The 25,821-nt window shown below is 48.5% G+C and overlaps 1 protein-coding gene across 5 annotated transcripts in view; it reads left to right on the top strand.

Annotated features, from left to right (window-relative positions):
- The first annotated feature begins 222 nt into the window (after nt 1-222).
- The window catches only part of MARK2 (microtubule affinity regulating kinase 2), a 117,487-nt gene continuing 91,888 nt past the window's right edge, over nt 223-25,821 (top strand). Inside the window, exons 1-2 of one of the 5 annotated variants that reach the window (XM_063146165.1) lie at nt 223-771; nt 23,962-24,063. In XM_063146165.1, coding sequence (XP_063002235.1) covers nt 718-771; nt 23,962-24,063 — 156 coding nt within the window. In that variant the 5' untranslated portion in view covers nt 223-717. Of the gene's footprint in view, nt 772-9,278; nt 9,342-23,961; nt 24,064-25,821 lie in introns of those variants that run through there. The other 4 variants (XM_063146159.1, XM_063146160.1, XM_063146161.1 and 1 more) reach the window with 4 other exon arrangements.

Consider the following 25,821-nt stretch of genomic DNA (forward strand, 5'->3'; position numbering starts at 1 on the left):
CTTTCCCCACAGAGGCCCCGCCTTCCCTTTCGCTTGCCCCAACCAATCAGCGCTCCGCCGGCCTCTTCGGCTCTTTCCGTGCACCGTGGGAAGCGGAGTCGGCTCCGCGTTCGGGCCTTTCCGCCGGGCCGGGTGACGACGAGCAGGCCGCTGTTGTGAAGGGCCGCCTTTCGGGTGTTTCCGGAAGCCCGGCGGAACTTCCCGAAGCCCGGCGGAGGCGGCCATGTTGGGAGCCGCCGCTGTGTGAAGCTCAGGGGCGGCTAGGGAACCTCGGGCATCGGCGGGGAAGGGCAGGCGGTGTCCGAGCCGGGCTCTGGAGGCGCAGTGGGGCTCGGGGGTCTCAAACCTGCCCCACACTCGCTTCGGGTCCCGGGTTTCCCCCAGTCCAGTTTTTTTCCAACCGGCGCGGCCTTGTCTGAGCGCCTCATCCCCGGCCTCGCGTGATCCGTCAAGCCGAGCACCCCTCACCCAAACCCGGCGGAGCGGGGGACCCTTTCATGCAGAGTCGGTGCTCCCCGACCACTTATTGACCCCCTTTTTTTCCCCATGCTGGTGGCCTGGCCGCCCCCCTCACCGTGAGGAGGAGGAGGAGGAAGAAGAGGAGGAGGAGGAGGAAGCTGACCCCTTCCAGCTGGGTCAGGGAGGAGGAGGAGGAGAAGAAGAGGAAGGAGTCGAGCAGCTGGGGGGACCCCCCCTCAGGCCCTGCCAAGGGGAGCCATGTCGAACAGCGGACGGAGCCCCCTGCCCACCTTGGCTGAGAACACGGAGCAGGTAAAAAGGGCTGCATGGAAGCCAGTCTGCGTTTTGGGTGGGTGGAAAACTGGGTGGGTTTAATCCCCTTGAAAAGGAACATGAAGATACTGGCGAAGAGCTCAGGCTGGGTTGCCAGCTGTGTGCACGTGTGTGTGTGTGTGTACACGTGTCTTCTGCCGCTCTTAAACTAGGGTGACCCTATGAAAAGGAGGACAGGGCTCCTGCAGCTTTAACTGTTGTGCCGAAGAGGGAATTTCACCAAGTGCAACATGCATGCAAATAACACCTGCTGAAATTCCCTTTTCTATGCAACTGTTAAAGATACAGGAGCCCGGTCCTCCTTTTCATAGGGTCACCCTGCTTTTAGCACAGCCTGACAGGCCGAAATTAACCAGGGGGAGCTTTCCCCTGCTTTGCATCGATTTATCTTTCTGCCAGGAAAAGCTTCCCCTGTAGCATTTCCGTATCGAAAGGAGGACAGGGCTCCTGTATCTTTAACAGTTGTATTGAAAAGGGAATTTCAGCAGGTGTCGTTTGTATATATGGAGAACCTGGTGAAATTCCCTCTTCATCACAGCAGTTAAAGCTGCCCTCTTTTAAATCTGGTCAAAGTATAGCTGCGGTATAGCTCCCGCAGCTTTAACTGTTGTGATGAAGAGGGAATTTCACCAGGTGCAACATGCATGCAAATAACACCTGCTGAAATTCCCTTTTCTATGCAACTGTTAAAGATACAGGAGCCCTGTCCTCCTTTTCATAGGGTCACCCTACTTAAACGTCAGCCTAATTCATTGCATGCGTGCATTTCCGCAGGGGGAATCCTTTTTTTGGGGGGGGTGTTTCCTGCCTGTCATAGAGATGTGGGCTGGGGTAGGGTGGGGGGCAGCTTTCCATCTCCTGGTATGAAAAGGCAGAACTGGAGCAGGGCCGGTTAAAAACATCAACAACACGCACAGGTGGCAATCCTGATGGGGGAAGCGAGAGGGATCCTGTCTGTTTAAGAGTGGTGTGTGTGTGTGGGGAGGGGGTGTTTAGCAAGGAAGATGGGATTCACATCCCCTCCATATCTCTGCAGCAGTGTGATAGGAAAAGCTTAGGGTTGCCACCTTCCCCCACCCACCCCAGTTGTCGGTGCTCCTGTGCAATTCAAAAAGCAGCCCTTGGAGGCATGCAAACATGTAGCAGGTTGAAGGATTGTCCCTTGTTGTAACCTGTCATGCCCCTCTGTTTTGTCAGGGGCAGGAAAAGCGGCACCCATAACCTGCCCCTATTATAGTAGTGCCCTAAAGATTTGGGTCGTGTGTGTGTGTTGAGCTGCATCTGGTTCAGTGCTCTTTTCCATGCAATGCTTAAAAGAGCCTTCTTCCAGCTGTTTTTCATGAGTGGTTGTCATGCTTTTTCAAGAGAAGGCCGTTGCTTCGTCCCTATGCCTGGGTGTGGGGAGCTTTTCCTGTGTGTCAGGTTCCTGTTAAAAAGCACAGGAGCAGGGCAGTGAAACAATCAACAAAGTGGCTACCCAACTTGTGGCAAGGAGAAGAGACCTGACAGGGAATCCTTGGCCCACTTTTTGCCTCTAGATGTAAACATCTGGGTTTTTCAGCGGCAGCCAAGAACGGGTTGTAAGATTGGGGAAAGGACCAGCATTGTGGAAGAAGGTGGCATTTGAGTGAGGTGGCTCTCTGCCCTGCCTCCCATCTGGGACATGATAGATATCGCTTTGGTGGATGATTTGGGAAGCGGGGTGAGGTTGTGGAAAGATGAAGGTAGTTGTGGGAGATCCTGCTGTCATCTCTTCTCTCTCCTTCTGTAGAAAGGAATGCCTCAGAAGGGGGAGAGATGCTCACAGAGAATGAGATTGACACTGAGAGAAGCCGCACTCGTGGGAGCACCCCGTCCCCCTGAATTTTTCCTTTCCAGGCATATATGGGGTGTATGTGTGTGACTTGCTTGCTAGAGTGGAAGGAGCAGTTGAAGGATGGCAAGGAGAGGAGGTTGAATACAAGGCTGGGCCTTGTGTGTTTGTGTAATCTTTTGCACGGGGGATTGTGTTGTTGAGTAATCTCCTATTTCTTTCACCTGGTAAGAGTTGGTGCTGTGGGGTTCTCTGTGGGGCCAACTGCAGATTGGAGGAGGGAACTACCGGTCAGCATCCCTCTTTCCTTCTCCAATCCCCCTCGCCCATCCCAGTCGATCACTTCATGTGGGACACACACACACACAAACACACACCATTCTTGCCTTTATGCTTCCCACTGGGTTATTATTTGGACGGAAAGGGCAGATATTCAAGTGAGCACCATCTTCTGTTATGCCACTAGATGAGCTATATATACTGAGTTTGTCTGGGATTTACTCTCATCCAAACTGCACTCTAACCATTACTTCGTCTTGGTTGCAGAGCACAGGGGCTCTCTGTCTTCTTGACACAGCACTTGTGAAGAAATGCGCTTCCATGGGTATCGTGTCTGAACATTGAATTGGCCATATGCAATGGACAGAGGGCAGAGAGGTGTACCTTTTACGTAGTTATACCCTACCAGATATTTTGAAGTTCAACTCCCATCACCTCTGGTCAGCGTGGCCAGCAATGCTGGGAATTGTATTCCAAAACACCTGTGGGGAACCAAGTTGGAGAAGCTGCCCTTAACTTGTCTTAACTTGTCCCTGCCCAAAGTGATACTCCTTTGGGGATCTCCCTTAATGGGGTGTCTTCTTTCTGTTTTTTTACTTGATTAATATGTAGTGGTCTAACTGAGGCATAAGAGTCAAAGGTGCTCTGTGTATGGTTCTCTTGGTAATCCTTGCCATATAAAATAGGACACTATTCTTTTTTTCTTATTGCAGTTGCAGGGTGGAGGCTGAGAGAACAATGACTTAGCCGAGGCTGAGTTTGTTGATGAGGTGCAGTTTTAACCTGGGATTTCCCAACTCACGGTCCCAACTCAAGGAAGTGTCCCAAAGGAGCCTTCCACCTAAGCACTAACCAGACCCAGAGCCTGCTATCAGACGATGCATTCGGGTTTCGTATGACCCCTTGGTACAGGCATGCGCAAACACATATATCAGGCCCCAGAAACCAGGGGTGTCTGGATGGTATTGGACTCTAGCTTCCCAGTCTATTGGCAATGTTAGTTAGAAGTTGTAGTCCAGCGGCATCTAGGGACTCAAGGATAGGGAAAGCTGCCTTGGTGACTTCCTCGTAGAAATCCTAATCTCAGCGTTAGGCAAGTCCCGGGTGTTGACTCTACCTGTTGATTTGAAATTGGATGCTGATGCCGTACAGACTTGATTTTCTCTTTCTGGACTTTACTTATCGCCAGGAGGAAGAGTCCTGGAGCAAGTGCACACGGTCTGGCTCTGCATATTTGCTTCGTTACATGTATGTCTTTGTGTGTTCTTTGGGTTGAACCGAACATTTGCAGTGTGGCTGAAAGGACACCATGCTAGTATGGAGTTCTTACTTCCATGGTGGATGCTGAACAGATGCAAAGGAAGACGACAGTTGAGTTGACCTTTTATGAAAACTTCTGTCGTATCCCTTGTTTTACTTCAGCTGTGAACTTCCCATATGCTCATGTCGTTGGAGGAGATTCTGCACTGTCGCCACCATCTGTAGTGGTTTGACGAGCATGGCCTTTTTGGTGATGGCACTGCATTTGTAGAATCCCCTCTCTGGGGAAGCCTGACATACCCATTCTCCATTAGCTTTTCAGAGCCTAGTTAAGACCTGGCTATGTCAGAAGGCTTTTTGGCGTAATGGATTGAGATGGTGGCCAGAACTATGGTCTGTTCGAGGGTTAAGTGAGGGTTGTTTAATCCTCACATAACCCACACTTCCAGGTTTGCACAACACAACAACTTGGATATGTGAAATAGTGACCACGCGTGCCCTGCATGGCCTATCAGCCCCACTGTGGTTTAAATAACCCACAGTGCCATGTGAACCGGCCAAGTGTGTATGTGCGCTGGGTTTTTTAAATGTTATTACCTGTTGCATATAAGCCTTGAGAATTGCTTGATTGAAAGCTGGGGTATAAATCTTCAAAAGAAAAGAAAAGATGGTGCTAAGAATTGAACCTTCCTAGATTTTTATCTATTTTTATTTTAGGTTTCAGTCCATCTTTATATATGGACATTTGCACGCCTCTCTGAGCAAACTGGGGTTGTAAGGCCAGATATCCAAGAGACTGTATGGTGTATTGGTGTTGTGCGGTTACAATGTTGGCCTAGGAAGGCAAGACCCGAGTTCCAGTTCCTTGCTCTGCCATGAGCTCGGTGGCAGACTTTGAGGGCCGGTCACACACTCTTAATTCCTAGGCAATTAAAAATGTAATAACTTTTTAGTTATTACATTTTTAGGCCTCATCTAGAGTATTGCGTCCAGTTCTGGGCTCCACAATTCAAGAAGGACGCAGACAAGCTGGGGCGTGTTCAGAGGAGGGCAGCCAGGATGATCAGGGGTCCGGAAACAAAGCCCTATGAGGAGAGACTGAAAGAACTGGGCATGTTTAGACTGGAGAAGAGAAGATGGAGGGGAGACATGAGAGCACTCTTCAAATAGTAAAAAGGTTGTCACACAGAGGAGGGCCAGGATCTCTTCTCGATCCTCCCAGAGTGCAGGACACAGAATAACGGGCTCAAGTTAAAGGAAGCCAGATTCCAGCTGGACATCAGGAAAAACTTCCTGACTGTTCGAGCAGTACGACAATGGAATCAGTTACCTAGGGAGGTTGTGGGCTCTCCCACACTCGAGGCCTTCAAGAGGCAGCTGGACAAGCATCTGTCAGGGATGCTTTAGGGTGGATTCCTGCCTTGAGCAGGGGGTTGGACTCGATGGCCTTACAGGCCCCTTCCAACTCTGCTATTCTATGATTCTATGATACATTGTATACTCCAGCCTTCCCCAACCTGGGACCTTCTGGATGTGTTGGACTACACCTTCCATCATCCCCAGGCAGCGTGGCCACTAGGAGTTGTCGTGGAGAGGACCAGCTTGGGGTGGGCTGGAATAAATAACAGATCTTCAAACAGCTGAAGAAAACATTTGCCCCATTGGAACCCACTTTCCCCCCCTAGTGAGCTGTGATAGTAGGGAGATTGAAGGATGGATGCTTTTTGGCTTCCTCTCAGTACAGTATGCAAAGGAAGAAAAATCGTTCGTGCTCACTGCTGCCGCCCTCCCACTTAAGTTGCCTGACAGCCCACGGAACCAGCATTTGCTCGGAGCCTAGAAGAAAAATTGCTTCCCACCCTTTTTGTCTCATTCATCCCTGGTATGCGTCTCTCTTTCTCTCTTCGGCTTCAACAGCTTCCTGCTCTTGTGGGCTGCGTTTTTGCGGCTTCCGCAGTCTCTTCATTGTGTTGGTGTGGGGCAACTTATTCTTTGGTTGGGCCGGTGGAGGTGTGTGGGGGAGGAAGAATGCATCGAAGATAAGGTGGGCTGTAGCCAGAGGCTAAAAATTGCCTCCTTCTTTAGCAGATACACGTGGTTCGTGCTTGGCTGTTGACTCCAGGCCTCGCCCTGCTCGGAAGGGGTATTCGTGTACTGCCAGTCAGGGGTATTCGTGTGGGCAGCAGAATGGGAGATAGAGGTTGATGTAAGAGGCATGAAATACGGGGAGGTCCCTGTCAGGAAGCCTTGTTGAAATAAAACTTGCCTAGGAGCTCATCCCTCTGCATTCTGGTCCGTGTTAATCAGCTGTGGATCGTGGATGAGGAGTGGACAGGTTGTGGCTTAGTGGTAGAGATCTTCCTTTGCAAGTAGGAGGTCCTGGGTAAGTCTGGGAAAGACACCTGTCTGAAATCTTGGAGTCCCACCACCAGTCAGTGTAGACCAGAGGTGGAGAACTGGGTCCTTCAGATGCTGATGAACTATAACTCTCCCGTCATCCCTGATCATTGGCCATGCTGACTTGGCCAGATGGGAGTTGAAGTCCAGCAACATCTGGAGGGGGGAAAACGGTGCTGGTGTAAGTGAGGGTGGGCTAGATGGACTAGCAGTCTTGCTATGGTTCCTCTGTGTTGCTTGCTGTTTGGATTGTACAGTGCAGACCCAGTTCGAGTTACATTAGGTGATTTATACACTCTTTCCCTCCACTATTTGGTTTAGCAATGGCTACACCCCACTAAAGCAGTTCAGTTCTCCTCTGTGCCCGGTGCTGCCAGAGTGATGGAAATCCACACACACACCCAATCCCACAGTGCATCTTGCCTGCCTGTTCAGAGTCTCCCTGGATGCACTGCCCTGCCGTGCGCCGCCCATATTTGCTGCCTCTTCTCCCTACTTTCAGGCAGATTTTTGGCCCTTGTAAGAAGGCTGAGAAGCCACGACCCGTGAGATGGCCTTTGCTTTTCTAGCCCATTGGACAGGCTGCTTTGGAGAGCCCTGCCCTAGTCCCTCCCTTCCGCTTAGAAAGTGACTCCCTAACTTTATAGCTCCTGATCTTATTGGCTCTGGATTAATTCACACAGACGGACTACCCGTGCACCGTTGCTCCCTTCTTGACCACCTACATCATGCCACCTTTCTCTCTTCCCCAACTTCAAATCCCTTCACAGAACATATCTTCTCCGTGAAGCCATGGATTGCCTCAGTTGCATATTCCTCCTTACCCACTGAAGCCAAGCTGAAACCAGACTTCTAAATAAGCTCACAAAAATTAGTAGCCTGCTAATTTATTTACTTTTACTCACCTGCTAAGAGACTAATTTCTTGTTTTCCCATAGTGGAGGAGAAGCTGGCATGGACTGATGGAAAAGGTATGGAGACATCCATCTCTCCTCCATCAGCCCACTCACTCACCTGCGTGGAAACCCTGGTCACCTGTTGTGATCAGGTGAGTTGTTAAATCCAAAGCTGGCCTAAATTGAGAGCCAACAGTGACTAGGACTAAGGAGGTGAGGTCTAGCCTACCTCACAGGGTTGTTGCGGGTGCTAAAACGGGGCGAGGGAGAAACACGTGTACTGCTCTGAGCTCCTGGAAGGAGGGCAAGATATGGATTTATCAATAAAGGTTGGGTGCCTGCATTTGCTTACTTTCACCCGCTGTTATGATTCATTCTCCCTTTTGTCTCCTTGTCTTCCCTACTGTTGAAGTTTAGATTGTAGGCTTCTCGGGGCAGGGACCACTCTCCCTTTCTCATTATGCAATGAAGTAGTCCCTGAGTACTTCAGGCTGCCTTGCTTCTTCACCTCACCATATATTTGCCGCGAAGGGTGTTTCCCGGCTCCCCTCTCGATCTGCCGCTCTTTATTTATACCGTTTTATTTCGCCGCCGTTAAATTTCGACTTTATTAGTATGGTTTTGATTTGTACCCTGCCTTGGGAAATCGCTTAGAAAAGGCAGCACATGCATAATATATTAATAACAATAATTGATCAGAGGAATAAAAAAAGCTGTTTTGGACCTTGCTTTGCAAGGGAGTGGGGTTGGGTTTTTTGCCCGGAAGAGTTGAGTCTGCTGCCCAGCCGGTTAAACGGTAATTGAGGGCAACTCTTCGCTGTACCCAGCGTCTCTCTGTCGTTGCTGTTTTTCAGATGAGTGGGGGAGGCTCTCCCTTCGGAGAAGGGAGTTGAAGGGTGGGGCGGAGCAAGGTGCAGTTGTTCCGGTTCTGCAGAGCGCCCTGGTGACGTGCCGAACGGATTACAGGGGAAAGGTAGCAGGGATAGGTAAGGGTGGTTACTTGAAGACGCCAGCTGCGAGAGACGGGCCTCGCAGGGCCTGAATTCCACTCCGATGAACCTCCACCCCCTGGCTTTGCTCTCCTCTCCCCCGGTGAGTCTCCCCAGAACCTGTGGGCCAGTGGCGCTGCCCTCCTCTCTCGGTGGCCTCTAGCAGCTGCCTTCCACACTGCTCCTCCCCACGGGAGCGTGGTCCCCCTCCCTGTGCACCTTGGGAGACGGGAAGCCTCTAACTTTGGATTTGGGGCTCTCCTCTTCCTTTTTTTTTTTTTTTAATGAGCGAGCGCATAGATGTGTCTTAGCAACGAGGCCTGAAAAGGGTGGGTAACACAGGAATGAGACAAGTGTAACAGCGGACTAAATATATCTCTAGCATCCCTTCTGTTAGGGGTGTTGCAGGAAGGCAGTGGCGGGGGTGAGACCCTGATGCCGAATCTGGGACCTGGTGCTGTTCCTTCTCAACCCTTCTGGCCCTTCGTCACATCCATGGTTTTAAAGCAAATATGTGGGTTTGAAGAAAGAGAAGCACGTTCCCCCCACCACCACCACTTTGGTCCGTAAAGCAACACAACTCCTCTCATCTCATTCGCTATTCTCGACGATTTCTTCAAAATAACTAAATTTGGCTGACATTTAACCATGACTGATAAGAAGTACTCCCCCATTTCTTTCCTTCCTTGCTTCAGTTTAGATTAGTTGAGGCTGGGGGGTGGGGCAGGGGGGATAAAGTGCAGCCGTTACAGGTAACTGAGTTGGAGAGCTAGAATTCGGATTTCATTTTTTGTTTCCTGAAGAGTTGTGGATCTATCCGCTCCCCCCATCGAGCTTTCGCTTGTGGGGGGAAGTTGCTCCTTCCTTCGGTTTTATGCCGAATGGGTGTTGTTGCGTTTTTATGGGCACCTTTGGGTAAGTCTTGAAGGAACGTCTCCTTCTATATGTACCTGCCCGGACCCTAAGGTCATCCTCAGGGGTCCTTCTCTGTGAGCCCCTGCCAAAGGAGGTGAGGCAGGTGGCTACCAGGAGCAGGGCCTTCTCCGCTGTGGCACCCCAGCTGTGGAATGAGCTCCCTAAGGAGGTTCGCTTGGCACCTACATTATATGCTTTTAGACGCCAGGTGAAGACCTTTTTATTCTCCCAGCATTTTAACAGTCTATCAATACATTTTAACTTGGTGTTTTAAATTTGTAACTTTGCACTGCTGCTGTTTTTATCTGGTTGAGCTTTTTATATTGTATTTTATATTATGGTTTTCTACTGTTGTTTTATACTTCGAATGTTTTTAAATTTTGTGAACCGCCCAGAGAGCTCCGGCTATTGGGCGGTATAGAAATGTAATAAATAAATAAATAATTGTGCATCAAGTAATAAATGGTCTGTTCAAGAATCCAGGCCTTCTAAAAGAAAGGCTGGGGGTGGGTGGGGAGGGACATTATCCTTTGCCTGGATTGAATGCTTGTGTACATGCAGCTTAAATCCTGTTATGTAATGTAATCGTACAAAATTCCCTTTTTATTGGAAACTCTGTCCCCAAGGGAGAACTGGTCCACTCATTCAATTATCCTGATGCTTTTGATGTATCTGCAACTTTCCAGATAAACAGGCCGGTGTGGTACCTCTGTTGATTGGATCCTTCTCCCTGCTGAAACTTTGCCATTGCAGTGGGACTATCATCTCTCTAGGTTGGTCCCACTGTGCTTCCGGTCTGAGCCCTTTCACTTCCTGGGATGGGGGTGTTGCAAGGGACATGGCAAAGGCGCATCTCAAAGGCTGTGTGTTGTATTCTTGCGGGAGAAGTAAGCGCAGGCCCGCATAAAACGTCCCCTTCCATCCCGGCAGAAACTTCCTCTTAGTTTTGTCCCCCACACGCTTCCATCCCTATGGGTGGTTACAGCTTTTCCATGCTGCTAGGGGGAAAGGAGTCTCTCTTTCTCATCCAGCGGTATGGAAAGGCAGGAAACGATCCGTGGGGTGGGTGGGGAGAGGTCGCTGTCCCTCTCCCTGGGCAGCTGTCTCCCCTTCAGTGCTGCGTGGAGAGAAAATGAGCCACTCTTAGCAGTCATGAGAATAGTCCAAAGTCCCTGATGGTTGGGCCATGTGGGCTTCCTGCATGGGACAGTGTCCTGCTCTAAATACTCTGGAGGAAGAGCGAGCTTTATTGCGGGTGCCTCTATGCTGACCAGCGTGAGAAGGAATGAACGGTTAGAGTTTGATTAGGGTCCTTCCCCCCAAGATATTTCAGAGTTTAGCCATTTAAACAAGATTTCCCCAACAATTCAGGCCTGTCCTGTCTGACTACACACCCCTGTTCCCCAGGCAGAATGAGGAAGAGAAAAGACCTGATTTACAAGGGTGTTGTACAGAGGATTATCGCCCCTCTACCTTGAGACTGAGGTAGACGGTTGCTGGTGTGATGCCGAAGAGGTGAGATTTCAGCTCTTCGCGGCTCTCTCCCGCCTCTGCTCCAGCTTTTGCGCTGGGAGGGTCGAAGAAGATGTACTCCCGTTTAGATCCAGGGTCGCCAGGGATTGCTTTGCTGGAAGAGGCCGAACCCGAGATAACTAGCCTAGAAGCCAAATGCCAGAATGATTGGCAAGGCCAAGGAGGGTCGCGACCCCCTCGGCAGCAAAGCGAGGATTCACATACAGGCAGCTGGTGCGTTCTGTCTAGCGGCACAGGCTCTCCGAATAGTTCGCTCGATATACCTCAACCTCTGGATATTTGCATTCTTGCTAGGATCTTTGGGGGGGGGGCGCGGTGGGGATGGCGATTCTTTCGTTGAGATTATCTCTCGCCTCTTCCCCGTCTCCCCTCTCCCCTACTTATTGCTTCTCACTGCTTCTCACGCTTCATAGTCGAAAATGGAATTGACTTATGGGTGGCAGCGAGCTGCCCCTCTGTGTCCTCTCCCTATTTATTTTGATTCCTTTCAAGCCTCGTGTGGCGCAGAGCAGTAAAGCAGCAGTTTCTGCAGCTGAAACTCTCCCCACGGCCTGAGTTCAATCCCAGCAGAAGCTGGTTTCAGACAGCCGGCTCGGGTCGACTCAGCCTTCCATCCTCCCGAGGTCAGTAAAATGAGTACCCAGCTAGCTGGGGGAAAGGGAATAACGGCCGGGGAAGGCAACGGCAAACCACCCCGCTATAAGGCCTGCCAAGAAAACGTCAGCGAAAGCTGGCGTCCCTCCAAGAGTCAGTAATGACTCAGTGCTTGCACGAGAGGTTCCTTTCCTTTTCCCTTACATGTTAAGCACGGTGCACATGGGTGGAGATGTGAAGGCCCGGGGGGGGGGGGGGGGAACCGGAAAAATTTGGGGAAAAACCGGTTTCCCTCCGGTTTTTTCCCCCCAAGCATTTTTGTTGCTTTATGTCTTGACACTAGAGGACCAGTGGAGACATAAATAATTTTCTTTGTTACTAATCTTGGTGGTTTCTTCAGTTGTTGTGTTTTAAAATTGTTTTTTGCCTGCTCCTCATAAACTGGCAGAACCAAAGAGGTTCCTTAGAGTTCAGGTGTTCCTAACAGTTCAGGAGCTCGTAGCTCCATTTGTTACCAAAAAAAAAAGTAAATTAAATTTGTTATAATTGTTTGAATACACCACTTTTAATATACCCAATGTAATAATTTTATGCCAAACCAACTTGGGCGTAATTACATTTTATGTTCCTAAAGTGACTTTCAATCTGTAAAAAGTGCTACTATTGCATTATTTCAATTTTTTTCCGAAAATTTCCGGTTTTTCTGGAAAAAAAACGGAAAAGAACTTGGTTTTTTCCATGGCTTCAAATTTTCCGGAAATGTTACATCTCTGCGCATGTGTGGCGGGTTCTTAACCTACCCTTTGCTGGAGGAGGTGGAGGGGATATTTCTTCCTTGCCGAACAGGTCAGACCAGTTTTCGGTGTTCTCTCTTTCTTTCCCTGGGCCCACATAGGGCTTTGAGGAAGAGAGAGAGAGAGAGAAACCCTGCATGTCCACCTGGCAATCTATGCTTGATGGATGGGGAACTTTCTGTTACAAAGGACAGTAAATACTCAGTGGTGGAAGGCCTGAGCTGCAATTGTGCAGCAAGTACACGTCGTTGCAATCCAGTATCCAAGGAAGACTTGGCTTTGAAAATCCAGTGGCTTGGAGCCTGCAATCTTAGAAATGGTCTTAGAGGTATGTCCTTTTCCCATCGCTTAGTTTTTCATATGAACTCTCTCACTGAGACATTCTCTCTCCATGGCTAGTTTTTCATCTCTGCCCATCCTGTGTGTCTTAAAAAAACCCCAAAAAAAACAGCCACATCACCAATGGTTTGCTTAGAAACTAGTACTACTGTGATACCAAACTTTTCAGCCAATCTGGATCGCTTCAGCGTACTGCCGGCGATGTTTCCCATCAGTAGAGGTATTCAGGAGGCCAAATTTGGGCGGTGGGGGACAGCTGGGCGCTGTGTCCAAATATACCTACAAAGGAAGGGGTTGTTATCATCCCTACTTAACTGGAACGACGTAGAAGTTGGATGTTGCTGCAAAGGCCTCAGTTCTAAAGGAGGACCCACCAAAAGCTGTCCCTGGAGTGTTCGTTTCAGTTCTTCGATGGGAAAATAGCGCATATTATATTAGCTACAGAAACCGCAGGTCACCTTAAGATATTTGTGGCTGGGATGATCACTTTTGTCTCTAGATGGAGATGTGTTTACAGGGTGAATGGCACCCATTTCCAGAGTGCTGGGGTTTTTTAAAGCCAGAAATGCATAACGTGGAGGGACAGATGGGCGGAGGAGCAGTAGATTGAGCAATCCAGGACTTAGAGGGGGGGGGCAGTGGCGGCAAAGTTCCCTTTGTGTGTAAATCTATTTTTAATTAAAACTACCTGAATGGGAGGCTTGAGTGCTCTCTCTGTGCTTCTCACCCCCCCCCCCAATTTTTTTTTAAATCTCCCCTGAACATTATCCATCTTAAGGTTCACTTAGGGCACACAGTGTTCCGTTACAGTTTCAGCTCAGCAAAACCATTTTCACCAGCTACTGACTTTGTGCGAGGGCACGTGTGCGGATTCACGTGCCTTCGGGTGCAGTGAATTGCTGTAGGTTTGGTGGCTGTCAATGCTCAGAAATTGAAATAAAGCCTCCTGTCTTTGCTGTGTGGGAATTAGTTCTTGCCTGGAGATACACCTTCACGTTCCAGGTTCTGCCTTATTATGAACTGCCACGCCTGAAGTCTAAGCTGAAGTGGCTGGAGCCGTAACGTTTGATGTGTTCGTAAGGTAGCTAAAATTGCAGTCACCTGATGTTATCTGGCTTGTTCCTCCACAATAAGGCTGTAGCAATTATTGTTGCTCTCTTTTAAACCATGATGATCCTACATGGCGGTTTCCAAAAACCAACACATCTAGTAGAACTATCTTCTAGAAATGAGAGTGCCTTCCAGTGAAGCAGTTGCAGGCACCTCAAATGTTTTCAGATGTGGATCATTTGGGGACAGCTAGTCCCTATTAAATAGCTCTTGCTTAGGTCAACAGGAATTGTCTTAATTCTGAGGATGGAAAAGTCGAATCCAGGTGTTACGTTGCATCTTGGTCTGTTTGTAGTGATTGCTTAACCGCCTCTGGCATCCTTGGGCATTTGCTAGGGCCCAGTAGGTCTGATGCCTGGAGCTGGCATCAGAGCCATTTTAAATTTCCCACAATGCCCCAGAGTGATACTGCGTCAGGGGCGCTGCAGCATTGTGGGAAATTTAAAATGGCAGCCTCTCAGCTCTGATCTGTAATCCTTACAATATAGGCCGGTATTATTACAGATGGGGAATTTGAGAGAACAGCGGTTTCCCTAAAGCAGAGGTGAGATATGGACTGGGGATTTCCTGGTTCAGCTCTTCGCCATTCTGCTAGTTGGGCTGTCTGTTGGACTGTGATTATAGATCGTTAACTCAGTTCTGCATTAATTTAGTTGTGTCCATTTACACAGACACTTCATCCAGGATGAAACATTGGCTTGCCAAGACCCATTGCCTGTTGTTTGATCTTTTATTTTATTTTGAACCCCCTTTATCCGCATCTGAAACTATACGGAGTGGGTCTAGCATCGACGCAATTTGTCAGACAGTCTTAGAGGGACCCCTCAGTTACATAAGCAGGTAGAAATAATATCTGGATACCTGTGTTAACTCCCATGTTGTGACAGTGCAAAATGAACCCTTCTTGCCGACAGTGGAACATGTAGTTGAGGAAGACCAAGGATCCTTGCTCTGATATGTCCTGACATGCACGTCTTTGGGTCAAGTGACTTTGGAGAGCCACACTTAGAGTAATGATTTAGTGTCTGGTTGGGCTGTGGGCCTGCTCTGTTTCTCAGGATGTAGACCCCTCCTCTTATTATTATTTTATTTATATAGCACCATCAACCAGAAAACAGTGCCCTGACCTCTTTCCTTTTCCACTGATGCTTGGCGTCTTGCCTAGAATGAGAGTGAACTTTGCTAACCGAATCCTATTTGTGTTGTCTTAATTATACCCCGAGAGGCTCAAAGGGCCTCTCTTTCCCGACTTAGTACCAGGGAAGAATTTTGTCTTGGCCTAGAATTCCCTCCAGATGTTTTGAACTAGAGCTTCCATCAGCCCCAGCCAGCATGACCAATAATGGTGGAAGTTGTAATCCAAACAATCTGAAGGGCCCCACACTGGGGGAAGCTTTGAGTGCGGCCTTGATCGTGGATCTAGCCCTTTCCTCATTGTTTTACAAACTATTACCTGAGTTGAGCGAATGACCATTTCTCTCGTGCCACGTAGTCCTATTGATGTGGGTTTAATGTCTAGGGTGGAAGGGAGTTAGCAGAGGGCCTGGGTGAGGCAGGAGAGGACGTCTTGATGGTTGAAACTAGAAAAAACATGTCAGATCCTGATGTCACTTGAGTGACCAGCGACCATGGACATAGCTCGCTCCGTAGGTAACGTCCCTTCCAGACCCAAGTGATTCTTTTGCTCCGGCTCCCTGAGGTTCCTCTTGGTGGACAATTTAATAATGAGCACTCATCTCTGCAGGCGATACACAGAGGATATCAGGTACTTCCAGTGGCTGCATCTAATTAATTGCTCTCACCTGTGGCGTTAGTCAACTTGTTCAAAGCTGCAAGAATTTTAAGCATCTAAGTGGGGCGCAGCAGTTCACGGGGCCCTGTTCTTTTTTGTAGTTGTTCATTTTTCCTTGGCAAATTCAAACAGAGATGACTCACTTTCCCTTCCTCTTTCCATTTTCCCTTTGTGGTCCACTTGCAGTCGTGCGATACCTGGGTTTTTTTAAAAAAATGATTTAAAAACCAAGGCCGGTGGGGCTTCTGGCGGGGGCACCGTGTTAAACAGGGATTTATTTTCAGAAGAGGTTTCTGTTTAAGTACCATGTACATTGTCCAACCTGTTGAGACCGTGATTCTGCGGTAATGTGGGGAGGCAGGGAAGAGTTGCCTTTGTGAAGATGCTTAACGTAGGAAGTTGCTTTATACCAGCTTGCAGGATTTGTCCGTTTAGACCACGGTATTGTCTGTTCTTGATCGGCAGTGATTCTTTGGGGTCATGGGCAGAGGGATCGTTCCCCCCCCCCCCCCCCGTTGCCTCTTTCCTGTCCTTTTACTGGAGTTGTGAAGGATTGAATCTAGAACGTGCTGTGTCCAAAGGAGATGCTTCGGCTGTGGGGTGGTATATAAATGTAATAAATAAATAAATAAAATTTACCACTGCGCTGCGTTCCTGCCTCAATATAGGCCCATAAGTGCTGTGCAGCACTGAGCGGAGGGTCGGAAAAAGCTTGGGAGGACTTGAACTAAGACTGTGTGTTGGTGAGACCCTTGAGGCTTCAAGGGGAAGGGAAGGAGAGGGTGGTACCGGGGCTCCTGCCTTAGCCCTTCGGCTCTTCCTGGCCTGGCTTTAAACGTAGGGCAGGTATGGGAAAACCCCTTTCAGCCTGAGGGTTGGATTCAGTATTGGCTGAGCTCTCAGAGGCCAAAAATTCAATCTCTAAATAAAATACCAGGGTATTTTAGCTCTTACTGCCAGTAACTAAGTCACAGAAGAGGCATTTCAACCGTTTAGAATGGGGGAAATTGCACAGAAGCCAGGCACCCCCTCCCCAAATGAGTAGTGTTTGGGGGCAAAGGGGGGGGTGTGCCAGGGGAAGGGGTGTGGCCATCTGGGAAACCCCGAGGGGGCAGATTTCATTCCTGGGCGTGAGGCACTCCCACCAGAAGAGAGGTTGTAAAAATGAAAAGAAAGAAAAACCTGAGAGAAGCGCAACTCCCAACAAGAGCGTCCTCAGTGCACCTTCCTTGTGAAGCGACATCAAAGCATCGCACACCTAGACTAATGACACGGCCAATGCCTGGCAGGGGCTTGTTCACCTGCACACCTCCCAACACAAGATGTGCCTCGTCTTTGTACCCTTAAGCCTAAACGGGACTGCCTCTACGTGGGAGAACATCAGACCCTTGGGGGGAAAATAATAGTGACGCTTAGTTGCCCGTGGGGGAGCTTCTCACGTGCAAAACAGGCGCTCTATCACACTGAACCATAGCTCAGTGTGATGGAACACCTGCTTTACATGCACAAGGTCGCAGGTTCGATCCCCGGCATCTCCAGGTCAGGTGAGGAATAGAACCCTGAAGCCTCTCGAGAGCTGCTGCCAGCCAGTGTCGACAATACTAGGCTAGATGGACCCATGTTCTAGCTCCGAAGAAGCCCCAAAAGGAGACCTCGGCGTCAAGCTGCCTGAGTTCGAATTCACCGACGCTTTCAGCGTTGAGTTCCCTGCAAACTAGCTCACGACAGGAAGTAACTTTCCCTCTTTGGGTGTAGATGTACACCGTTACTTATTACTTTTAGTATTGGTTGGCAGCTTTAATTAGTTAGTCTAAGAACCCCTTTGGGGCTGAAGAGTGGGATAGATTTATTTATAAATAAAATAAAACCTCCTCTGGACATTGGGGTGACACACACCTCTCTTGTGACGCTGGGCCTTTTGGTTTAGAGTAATGACCCCCTCCACTCCCTCGTTTGTCTGTACTGGTATTTGCCAATTAAATATTATGATTATCGTTAAGCTTTCCTGAAAGAAAATCGTGCAAAGCAGTGTACGAAATGAAAACCCTAAAAGCCAGCAAAATGACAGGGCAGTGCTCTTAAAATATAACGAACAGCAGCATAAGAATCTAAAAATACTTCAGAGCAGCAGACAAATGCTTCATGCCTCTGACAGAGAATGCCATGGCCCACAGAAGCTTCTGCCACTATACGTTTCTTAGTTTTTAAGATACCACTGGATTCTTTATAAAGAAATAAAAATAAAATCCCTGTAGAAAAGTGATATGAGAACGACAGATATTGGGGGGGGGGGGGAGTTGCAGGCCTACAGGACACTAACATGAAGGCAGTCCTGTAATTTATGCATGATATTTCGATACCGTTTTACTGTGTGGTGGTGAATTGAAAGCCGCTTTGAGCAACGCCCTTTTTATTTTTTTAAAATTTTTATGTTTGAAGGGGGGGAAAGCGGGATAAAAATGTCTTTAATAAATAGTATTTGTATTTGCTCCGACATGCTTGCATGTATATCAATTTATTGTAAAGATATGACAAAATCCTCCCTGTTTAATACAGCTCACGCATAACCCATGGTCTGTTCTAGGGCTATGCAAGGGTTAACCCATGAATAACCCTCCTCAGCTGAGTTCTCATGACATACCAACCCATGGCAACCTCTGGTTGAGGGTTGTATAATGGCAGGGACTGCAGCCCCTTAAAGGTTAATTAACCCATGCTGGGCTGTTGTGTCATCTGAACTGGCCCACTGTGTCCTCCTTTGTACAGTTTGTTCCCCTGCCTGTTGGTTGCCCCCTGCTCTTCTGAACAGGATACCTGAGATGAACAACTGTGTAGTGTGATGCCTTGCACTTTTGGCCACGGTTCCTGGGACTTCCTTGACAACATTGTCCTGATCCAACAAGGACTCCATCTGGATCTGTTTGGGCTGTCTGCAGCCTTCACTGCTGATAAGAAGAAGGAGAGTCCTACCTTTCACATGGAGGGGGAAGATCTAATGGGATTTTCATGCTCTCTGGGAGAAAGAATTTTAAGCACTTTTATCTAGTAGAAAATTGGATTCGCAGCAGCTGGGACGTAACCTTAAGTAGGGCCCGTTCAGAAGGCACCTTAAACTATGGCTTTAACCATGGTGGTTAAGCCAGAAAGCCAGGCTGTGTTCAGAAGACACTTTAAACCACAGCTTTAACCATGGCGAATAAGGCCTTTTGCTTTATTCACCATGACTAAAGCTGTGGTTTGAGGTGTCTTCTGAACACAGCCCGGCTTTCTGGCTTAACCGCCATGGTTAAAGTCATGGTTTAAGGAGTCTCCTGAATGGGGGCCCTGTTGAATATCCAAGAACCAATGACAACTTTTTAAGGACCATGCCAGCCTGGTGCGAGAAGCAGCTCTTGATTTGTAAGATCTTAGAGGTGTGAAGAAATCCAAATATAGCATTGGCATCGGAGTCTTTCGCAAAAGTGAGGCAACATCCTCTTTCAGCACGCTGCTTCCTCTGTTACTGCAAAGGCACCCTCGATGTGGGCTTCAGAGTGAGGTTAGAGTGTTTCCTGAGCAGCTGCCCCACCCACTCGAGAGAGCCGGTCACTGGAAGACACTTTTATCAGCACTTGCAGCGTCTCAATTAATTGATTAGTGTGCTTGAATCTCTCCGTTTTGCAAAGGCTTAAAGTGGCTTCACACAAGCAACAACGATGGTAAAAGATAATTACAAGTGGCAATATCATAAACCAGAGGTGGGCAACTTCAGGTTTGCGAGAATTACTGAGGTCCATTGACCAGATCCTGATGGAGAGACACTTCATGAATTCTGAGCACCGTTCTGCGTACCAGAACTGAATGGAGCTCACGGGGCCAAGGTGTTACACAGACCCTCCGCTGTGGAGGGCTTTGAAAGGTGACATCAACTTGTTGGACCCGGAGGCTAATTTGTAAGCTGTTCACTTGCCATCACACAGGCTGAGGGGTGTTGCTGCCTCCCAGCGTTTTAAGGAGAAGTCAGCAACAGCGTTCTAGGCTAGCCGAAGTCGCAAGTTGTTACCTTTAGAAGTTGTTGTGTCTCTCTCTCTCTCAATTCAGTGAGCATCTGATTGGCTGCATCTGAGTAGTGTCCTGAATTGGGGAGGGGGAGAAGCATTGTGACGCTAACCACCCAAAGGAAAGTTCTAACTTACAGTTAGACTTGTCAGTTCGACAATGCAAGGCATTGTTAGCAGAGACCCGCCGGCCTGATTTTTCCTAATCCTTTGCCCTGATTCCCTGTGGATCTACTTTTCTGCTCCTGTTCTGCAGTTGTGTCTGCCTTCACTTCCTGCATCCTTCTTCACCCCTGGCTCAGAAACTGTACCTGCTTCTTTCCTCTCTTTTTTTCTCCCCCCTCCCACCCTGCTCCAGTCACATTTCCTTCCTGCCTTGATGCTTTTGTACCTGCCCCCACCCCAACCAGCTACCTGCTGATTTTGGCAACAGAGCCAGTACAGCCTCTGTGGCTTGGGTCTCCTCCAATTGCTGTTTGCAACCTCAGAACCATGTCAGGGATTGTGCAAACCAGGAAACGTTCAGCTTCAAGGAGTCTTGCATCCAACTAGGAATCATAGAATCGTAGAATAGCAGAGTTAGAAGGGGCCTACAAGGCCATCGAGTCCAACCCCCTGCTCTACGCAGGAATCCACCCTAAAGCATCCCTGACAGAGGGTTGTCCAGCTGCCTCTTGAAGGCCTCTAGTGTGCGAGAGACCACAACCTCCTTAGGTAACTGGTTCCGTTGTCGTACTGCTCTAACAGTCAGGAAGTTTTTCCTGATGTCCAGCCAGAATCTGGCTTCCTGTAACTTCAGCCCATTATTCCATGTCCTGCACTCTGGGAGGATCGAGAAGAGATCCTGGCCCTCCTCTGTGTGACAACCTTTTAAGTATTTGAAGAGTGCTCTCATGTCTCCCCTCAATCTTCTCTTCTCCAGGCTAAACAGGCCCAGTTGCAAAGGCAAGACTGGGGATGGGTGAGAGGAAATTAAATACCAGACTTCCATCCAGTTAGCTTGCAGGTTTTCTGGCCCTGTCTTCCTAGGATGGCCCTCTGCACTTTCTTTGTGAAGGGGGCAGCCACCAAATTCAGTTGTATCCCTCAGCCAGGTTGATTCTCTTCACAGATATGTTTGCTTCACTGCACAACCTGGGGAGGGCGGACCCCTGTTGCTGAGCTATTTTTAATTTTTATTGTACGAACACCTCTTAACCAGCTCTGCCTCGTCGTGCTTCAATACAGCCTGAATTCCCTAGGAGGGGAGAAAAGAAAGATCTTTACCTTAATTACACTGATCATGCCTTCAGAGAGAGATGGATGCTAAGTGATTAGGTGTTGGCCTGGCCCTCTCTTAGCAAATAGGCTAGGGAAACAAGCCCCTTGCGGTTGGATGAGTGTCCTAATAATGTCGTTCCCAGTCATTTTTCTCTCGCCTGCCGCAGAAGGCAATTTCACCCCCAAGTTCATTTGGAACAACCTCTGCCTCATTGCCACCGTAGCATTTTTATTATTATTATTTCTTTTTGCATCGGTCTCTCTGTGCTTGGCAAACAGGAGGGTCTTCTTGCATACCAGAAGAGACCGCCTTCTCCCACTTCCACATGAGCATATGGAACTCCTTTACATCTGGTCGGACAATTGGTCTTCTCTCCACTCCTCCTGCTTCTCCCCAGTTCCGCTGGAGATTCCAACTATTATATCTGGGTATCTTCTGCATGCAAAGCACATGCGCTCTGCCACTGAGCGATGGTCTTTCCCCAGCTCGATAGCGTGCACTACGATAGGCAATGACTCTCCAGTGTTCAGTGGCCATCTTACCCAGCCCTGCGACCAAAGACAAGACAGGGCCTTTTCTGCAGTGTCCCCACACCTAAGAACATAAGAGGAGCCCTGATGGATCACACCAAGGGTCCATCTAATCCAGCACTCTGTTCACACAGTGGCCAATCAGCTGTCGACCAGGAACAAGGTGCCATCAAAGGTCTGCTATACTCCATCACTGCAGGCACGTAAGAAGGCCTTGAAAACAAATTATTTGATCATGGCCTTCTCTTGATCGGACTGCTGTTGCCACTGTTACTGCTGTTTGCTGGTTTTATTGTTGGCTTTTATTATTGTTTTTATTGCAATTTTGTGTGTGTGTGTGATTACGTTTTTATTGCTTTTAACTGTTTTTATGTATTTTATTGTTGTGACCCGTCTTGGGAGAGCATCTGTCCTGAAGGGCAGCCAAGAAATGTTTCAAACAAATGCATAAATTCAGAAGTCGGGTTGAACATGGAACCTTCTGCAGGTGAAGCATCTGCTATTGTCGTGAAGGCGTGGGCCTTCTCTATTCAATGGTCCAGCCCCCAACTCCAGCTCAGGCAGAGGTGTTGCTGAGCTTTGATCATAGAATCATAGAATAGTAGAGTTGGAAAGCGCCTACAAGGCCATCGAGTCCAACCCCCTGCTCAATGCAGGAATCCCCCTTAAAGCATCCCTGACAGATGGCTGTCCAGCTGCATCTTCAATGCCTCTAGTGTGGGAGAGAACATGACTTCCCTAGGTCATGTGTTCCATTGTCGTACTGCTCTAACAGTCAGGAAGTTCTCCTGATCAGGAGAAGAGACTGAAAGAACTGGGCCTGTTTAGCCTGGAGAAGAGAAGATTGAGGGGAGACATGGTAGCCCTCTTCAAATACTTAAAAGGTTGCCACACAGAGTTGGGCCAGGATCTCTTCTCGATCCTCCCAGAGTGCAGGACACGGAATGATGGGCTCAAGTGACAGGAAGCCAGATTCTGGCTGGACATCAGGCAAAACTTCCTGACTGTTAGAGCAGTACGACAACAGAACCAATGACTTACGGAGGTTGTGGGCTCTCCCACACTAGAGGCAGCTGGACTGCTATCTGTCAGGGATGCTTTAGGGTGGATTCCTGCAGTGAGCAGGGGGTCAGACTCGATGGCCTTTTAGGCCCCTTCCAACTCTACTATTCTATGATTCTACGATCTTCTCGTGACTTGGGGTTGTACAGTTTTTGTCCCCTCGTCCTTTCCAGCCCCTCTTGATCTTAGATGTCTTCCTCTCCCGCTTCTCCTCTTCAGCATTTTCAGTAGCTTGCATTTTGGCACCCGTGGTCCCCCCCTCCCCTCCCCAGCTCCGCAGTGTGTTAGAAAGCAGCGCTCGCATCAAATGGAGCAGCAAACTCTCTCGTTGCTGCTTGAGCCGACTCCATTGTGCACCGGACAGTGGGACATTGTAGTGGAAACTGATTAAGCGACACCAGAAAAGGGGCAGCAGGAGGTGGAGACAGACGCTTGAAAGAACTGTAGGTTCAGAGTGAGTTGAGCGGGTATTTACAAAAGAATTATTTTAGGATTTGACTGTGTGGCTGGTCCAAACAAGAAAGATTTGGCCAAATGACTGATTCAATACGGTCAAGTGTTTAAATCATTCATTTAAATTTGGATAGTACTTGTGGAAGCTCTACCATCAAAGGCACCCTGAAAAGTACTTAATTTTTTTTAAAAAAAATAACGTGCTGGCAGGGTGGATTTGATTTAAATCGTGATTTAAATCAGAAAGACTCGATTTAATCATGTGACTCCCCCCACCCCAAAAGTGCATTCTATTCATTGCATTTTTTGAAACCTAGCACTTAAAAGAGGTAAAGGGTTGATTCTGTGTACATAGATTTGCAAAGGCACAATGGGATTGTGATCTCTGCAGACACAAATTCACAGTTTTGAGAACTGTAAAACCAAGCAGCTCTGATCATATCTTCTGGAGACAAAAATTGCCCAATAATCTTACAGAAACCTCTGGAAGAGCATGACATTGTAAATGGATTAATGGAATTCACTTACCGTATTTCTTTGATTCTAAGACACACTCCCCCCCCCCCCATATAAACATGTCTAAAAAACGGGGTGCGCCTTAGAATCGCGCGTGCGTTTATTATTTCTTAGAATCAAAGCTTTTTTTCTGTTGGTGGTACTGAAATTAGGGTGCGTCTTACAATCCATGGCATCTTAGAATCGAAGAAATACGGTACCAAAAAATTTAAAACGTTGCATGAATATACAGCCTCATGCTACATCATTAAAAAGGAATCCTTATTTCATGATGAATAACCTTTGGACTATAATGTATCTTAAATAGAAAACTATCTACTTAAATAGAAAACTAAATCTATCTTTAGATAGACTTTTCCTCAAAACGCATTTTATTATAAAAAAAATCATTGATTTTTAGCCAACCTGCGTGCTGGTCATTCATTCAGTCCAAAACACACTTGAGAATGCACAACGCATGCGGCCATCTCTCCCTATCCCCGCATCGCCCTCCATGGCTTGGAATGAATTTTGGCACTACTCAGTTGATCCCAAGGGATGGCACCGAAGTGTGCTGAGGTATAAACCGGGGTGTTTCTAAGGCTGTTCTACTTCTCCAGGTGTGCTGCAGCTCCCCACCCCACCCGTCGTGGCTTGAGCAGGCATGCGACAGGTTCGTCACCCACGTTCTGCAAACTATAAACAGATCTTCCTTCATCCAGGTAATACAAGACTAGGATAAACAGTTAACCGAAGTTGTGTTTGAAGCTCACTCCCCAAATTTGCGGGTGCTGTCGGTGGGATCTCCAGGACAGCCCACATACAGACCCTTCCTAAAATACATGTGTGTCTGTGTAAATGGAGTGAAACATTGCAGAATGGTTTCTTACAGCACCCTGGCGTGGGGAGTTGTGATGGGCCTGGGTGTGTTCTAGAACACGTCTAGGGCACAGAGTTGCTTGAATTCATATAGAAACAACCAGGAGTCCTGTGGCATCCTAGCATATTTTCGCAGAAGCTTTTGTGGACAAGTGCCCACTTCATCAGATGCATGAAATGTTATCCTTAGTTGGCAGAGAGCGTCGAGCGCACATGCACGGGTCCAGAGAAGAAAAATTGTAAACAGCGGGGTCAAAAGGCCTTGAAATGGAAGCGCTACAGTAGGCCTGCATCCCCTCCGCGGCGGTAATCGGTGCTTAACACCGCCTTCCTAGTTTAGCTGTGCTAGTTTAAACCTGCAGCAGAGGAGAGGTTCCACGGTCCGCGAGATTTGGATTCAACTGCATGCTAGTCTTTCGTCGGTAACCAATTTCTTGCTTGGCTAACCCGCCGCTCTCACAGTAATGAGTGCACATGGGTGCACTCATGAAGGCAGCTTCAGACATGAGGGCGTGTGAATTCTTTCTCGTGAGCAGCACACACCTTTCCGCGCCAGCTTGGGATGGGATCCGAGAAGAGAGGGGGCGGCAGCTGCCAGGAGGAGAAGCAGCGGGGAGGTCCTGTCGTCTGAAACACTCGCCCTCCAGGTCCTGTCGTCCTCTTTGGGATGAGGACGTAGCTCCGCGGTGAAGCATCTGCTGTGGTCCCAGACTCATTCCGTAGCATCGCTAGGCAGGGCTGGGAAAGCCTCCTTCCGGAAGCCCAGGAGAGTGGCCTGCCAGTTGGAGTAGAGAGCGATGAACCGGATGGTTGGAGCGTCTTCATGTTCTTGTCTCTCCACAACTGACTCATCCCAAGATAGAGGGGTGGGTCAAACCTCCTTGTGGCCTCGAGAGACCAGGAAAGGAAGGGAGTGGAGCCACCTCGTCCTCTGGGCTTGCTCTTATAAGTAAATTCACCTTGAGATCCTGGAAGGGATTAGCTGGACGCCGTCGCTCAATGATAGAGCGCATGTTTTCAGCCTAGAAGGTGTCGGTTTCAGCCCCAGTTGAAAAACACACATGATCCGGTAGCCGGCGATGGGGAAAATCACTGCACCCACTGCCTGGCTCTGGAAAGCTACTGCCAGTCTGTAGGCAAGAGTTACAGCCCGAGGGGTGAGTTCAATTTCAGACAAGCTCTCGGGTGCTGCACTGCAGTGGTGGGCGGGGCCAAAGGAAATGGGCGGGGCCAGAATGCAAAAAATAAATAAATATGCCAGCCTGTTTTAGCTTAGAGGACTTTGTATTTCTGGGCGCAAAGATTACTGCAGACGCTGACTGCAGCCAGGAAATCAGAAGACGTTTGCTTCTTGGGAGGAGAGCAATGACAAATCTTGATAAAATAGTTAAGAGCAGAGACACCACACTGACAACAAAGGTCCGCACAGTTAAAGCAATGGTGTTCCCCGTAGTAACCTATGGCTGCGAGAGCTGGACCATAAGGAAGGCTGAGCGAAGGAAGATCGATGCTTTTGAACTGGGGTGTTGGAGGAAAATTCTGAGAGTGCCGTGGACTGCAAGAAGATCAAACCAGTCCGTACTCCAGGAAATAAAGCCAGA

The sequence above is a fragment of the Elgaria multicarinata genome, chromosome 21 (genome assembly GCF_023053635.1).
Source record: "Elgaria multicarinata webbii isolate HBS135686 ecotype San Diego chromosome 21, rElgMul1.1.pri, whole genome shotgun sequence".
NCBI lineage: Eukaryota > Metazoa > Chordata > Lepidosauria > Squamata > Anguidae > Elgaria > Elgaria multicarinata.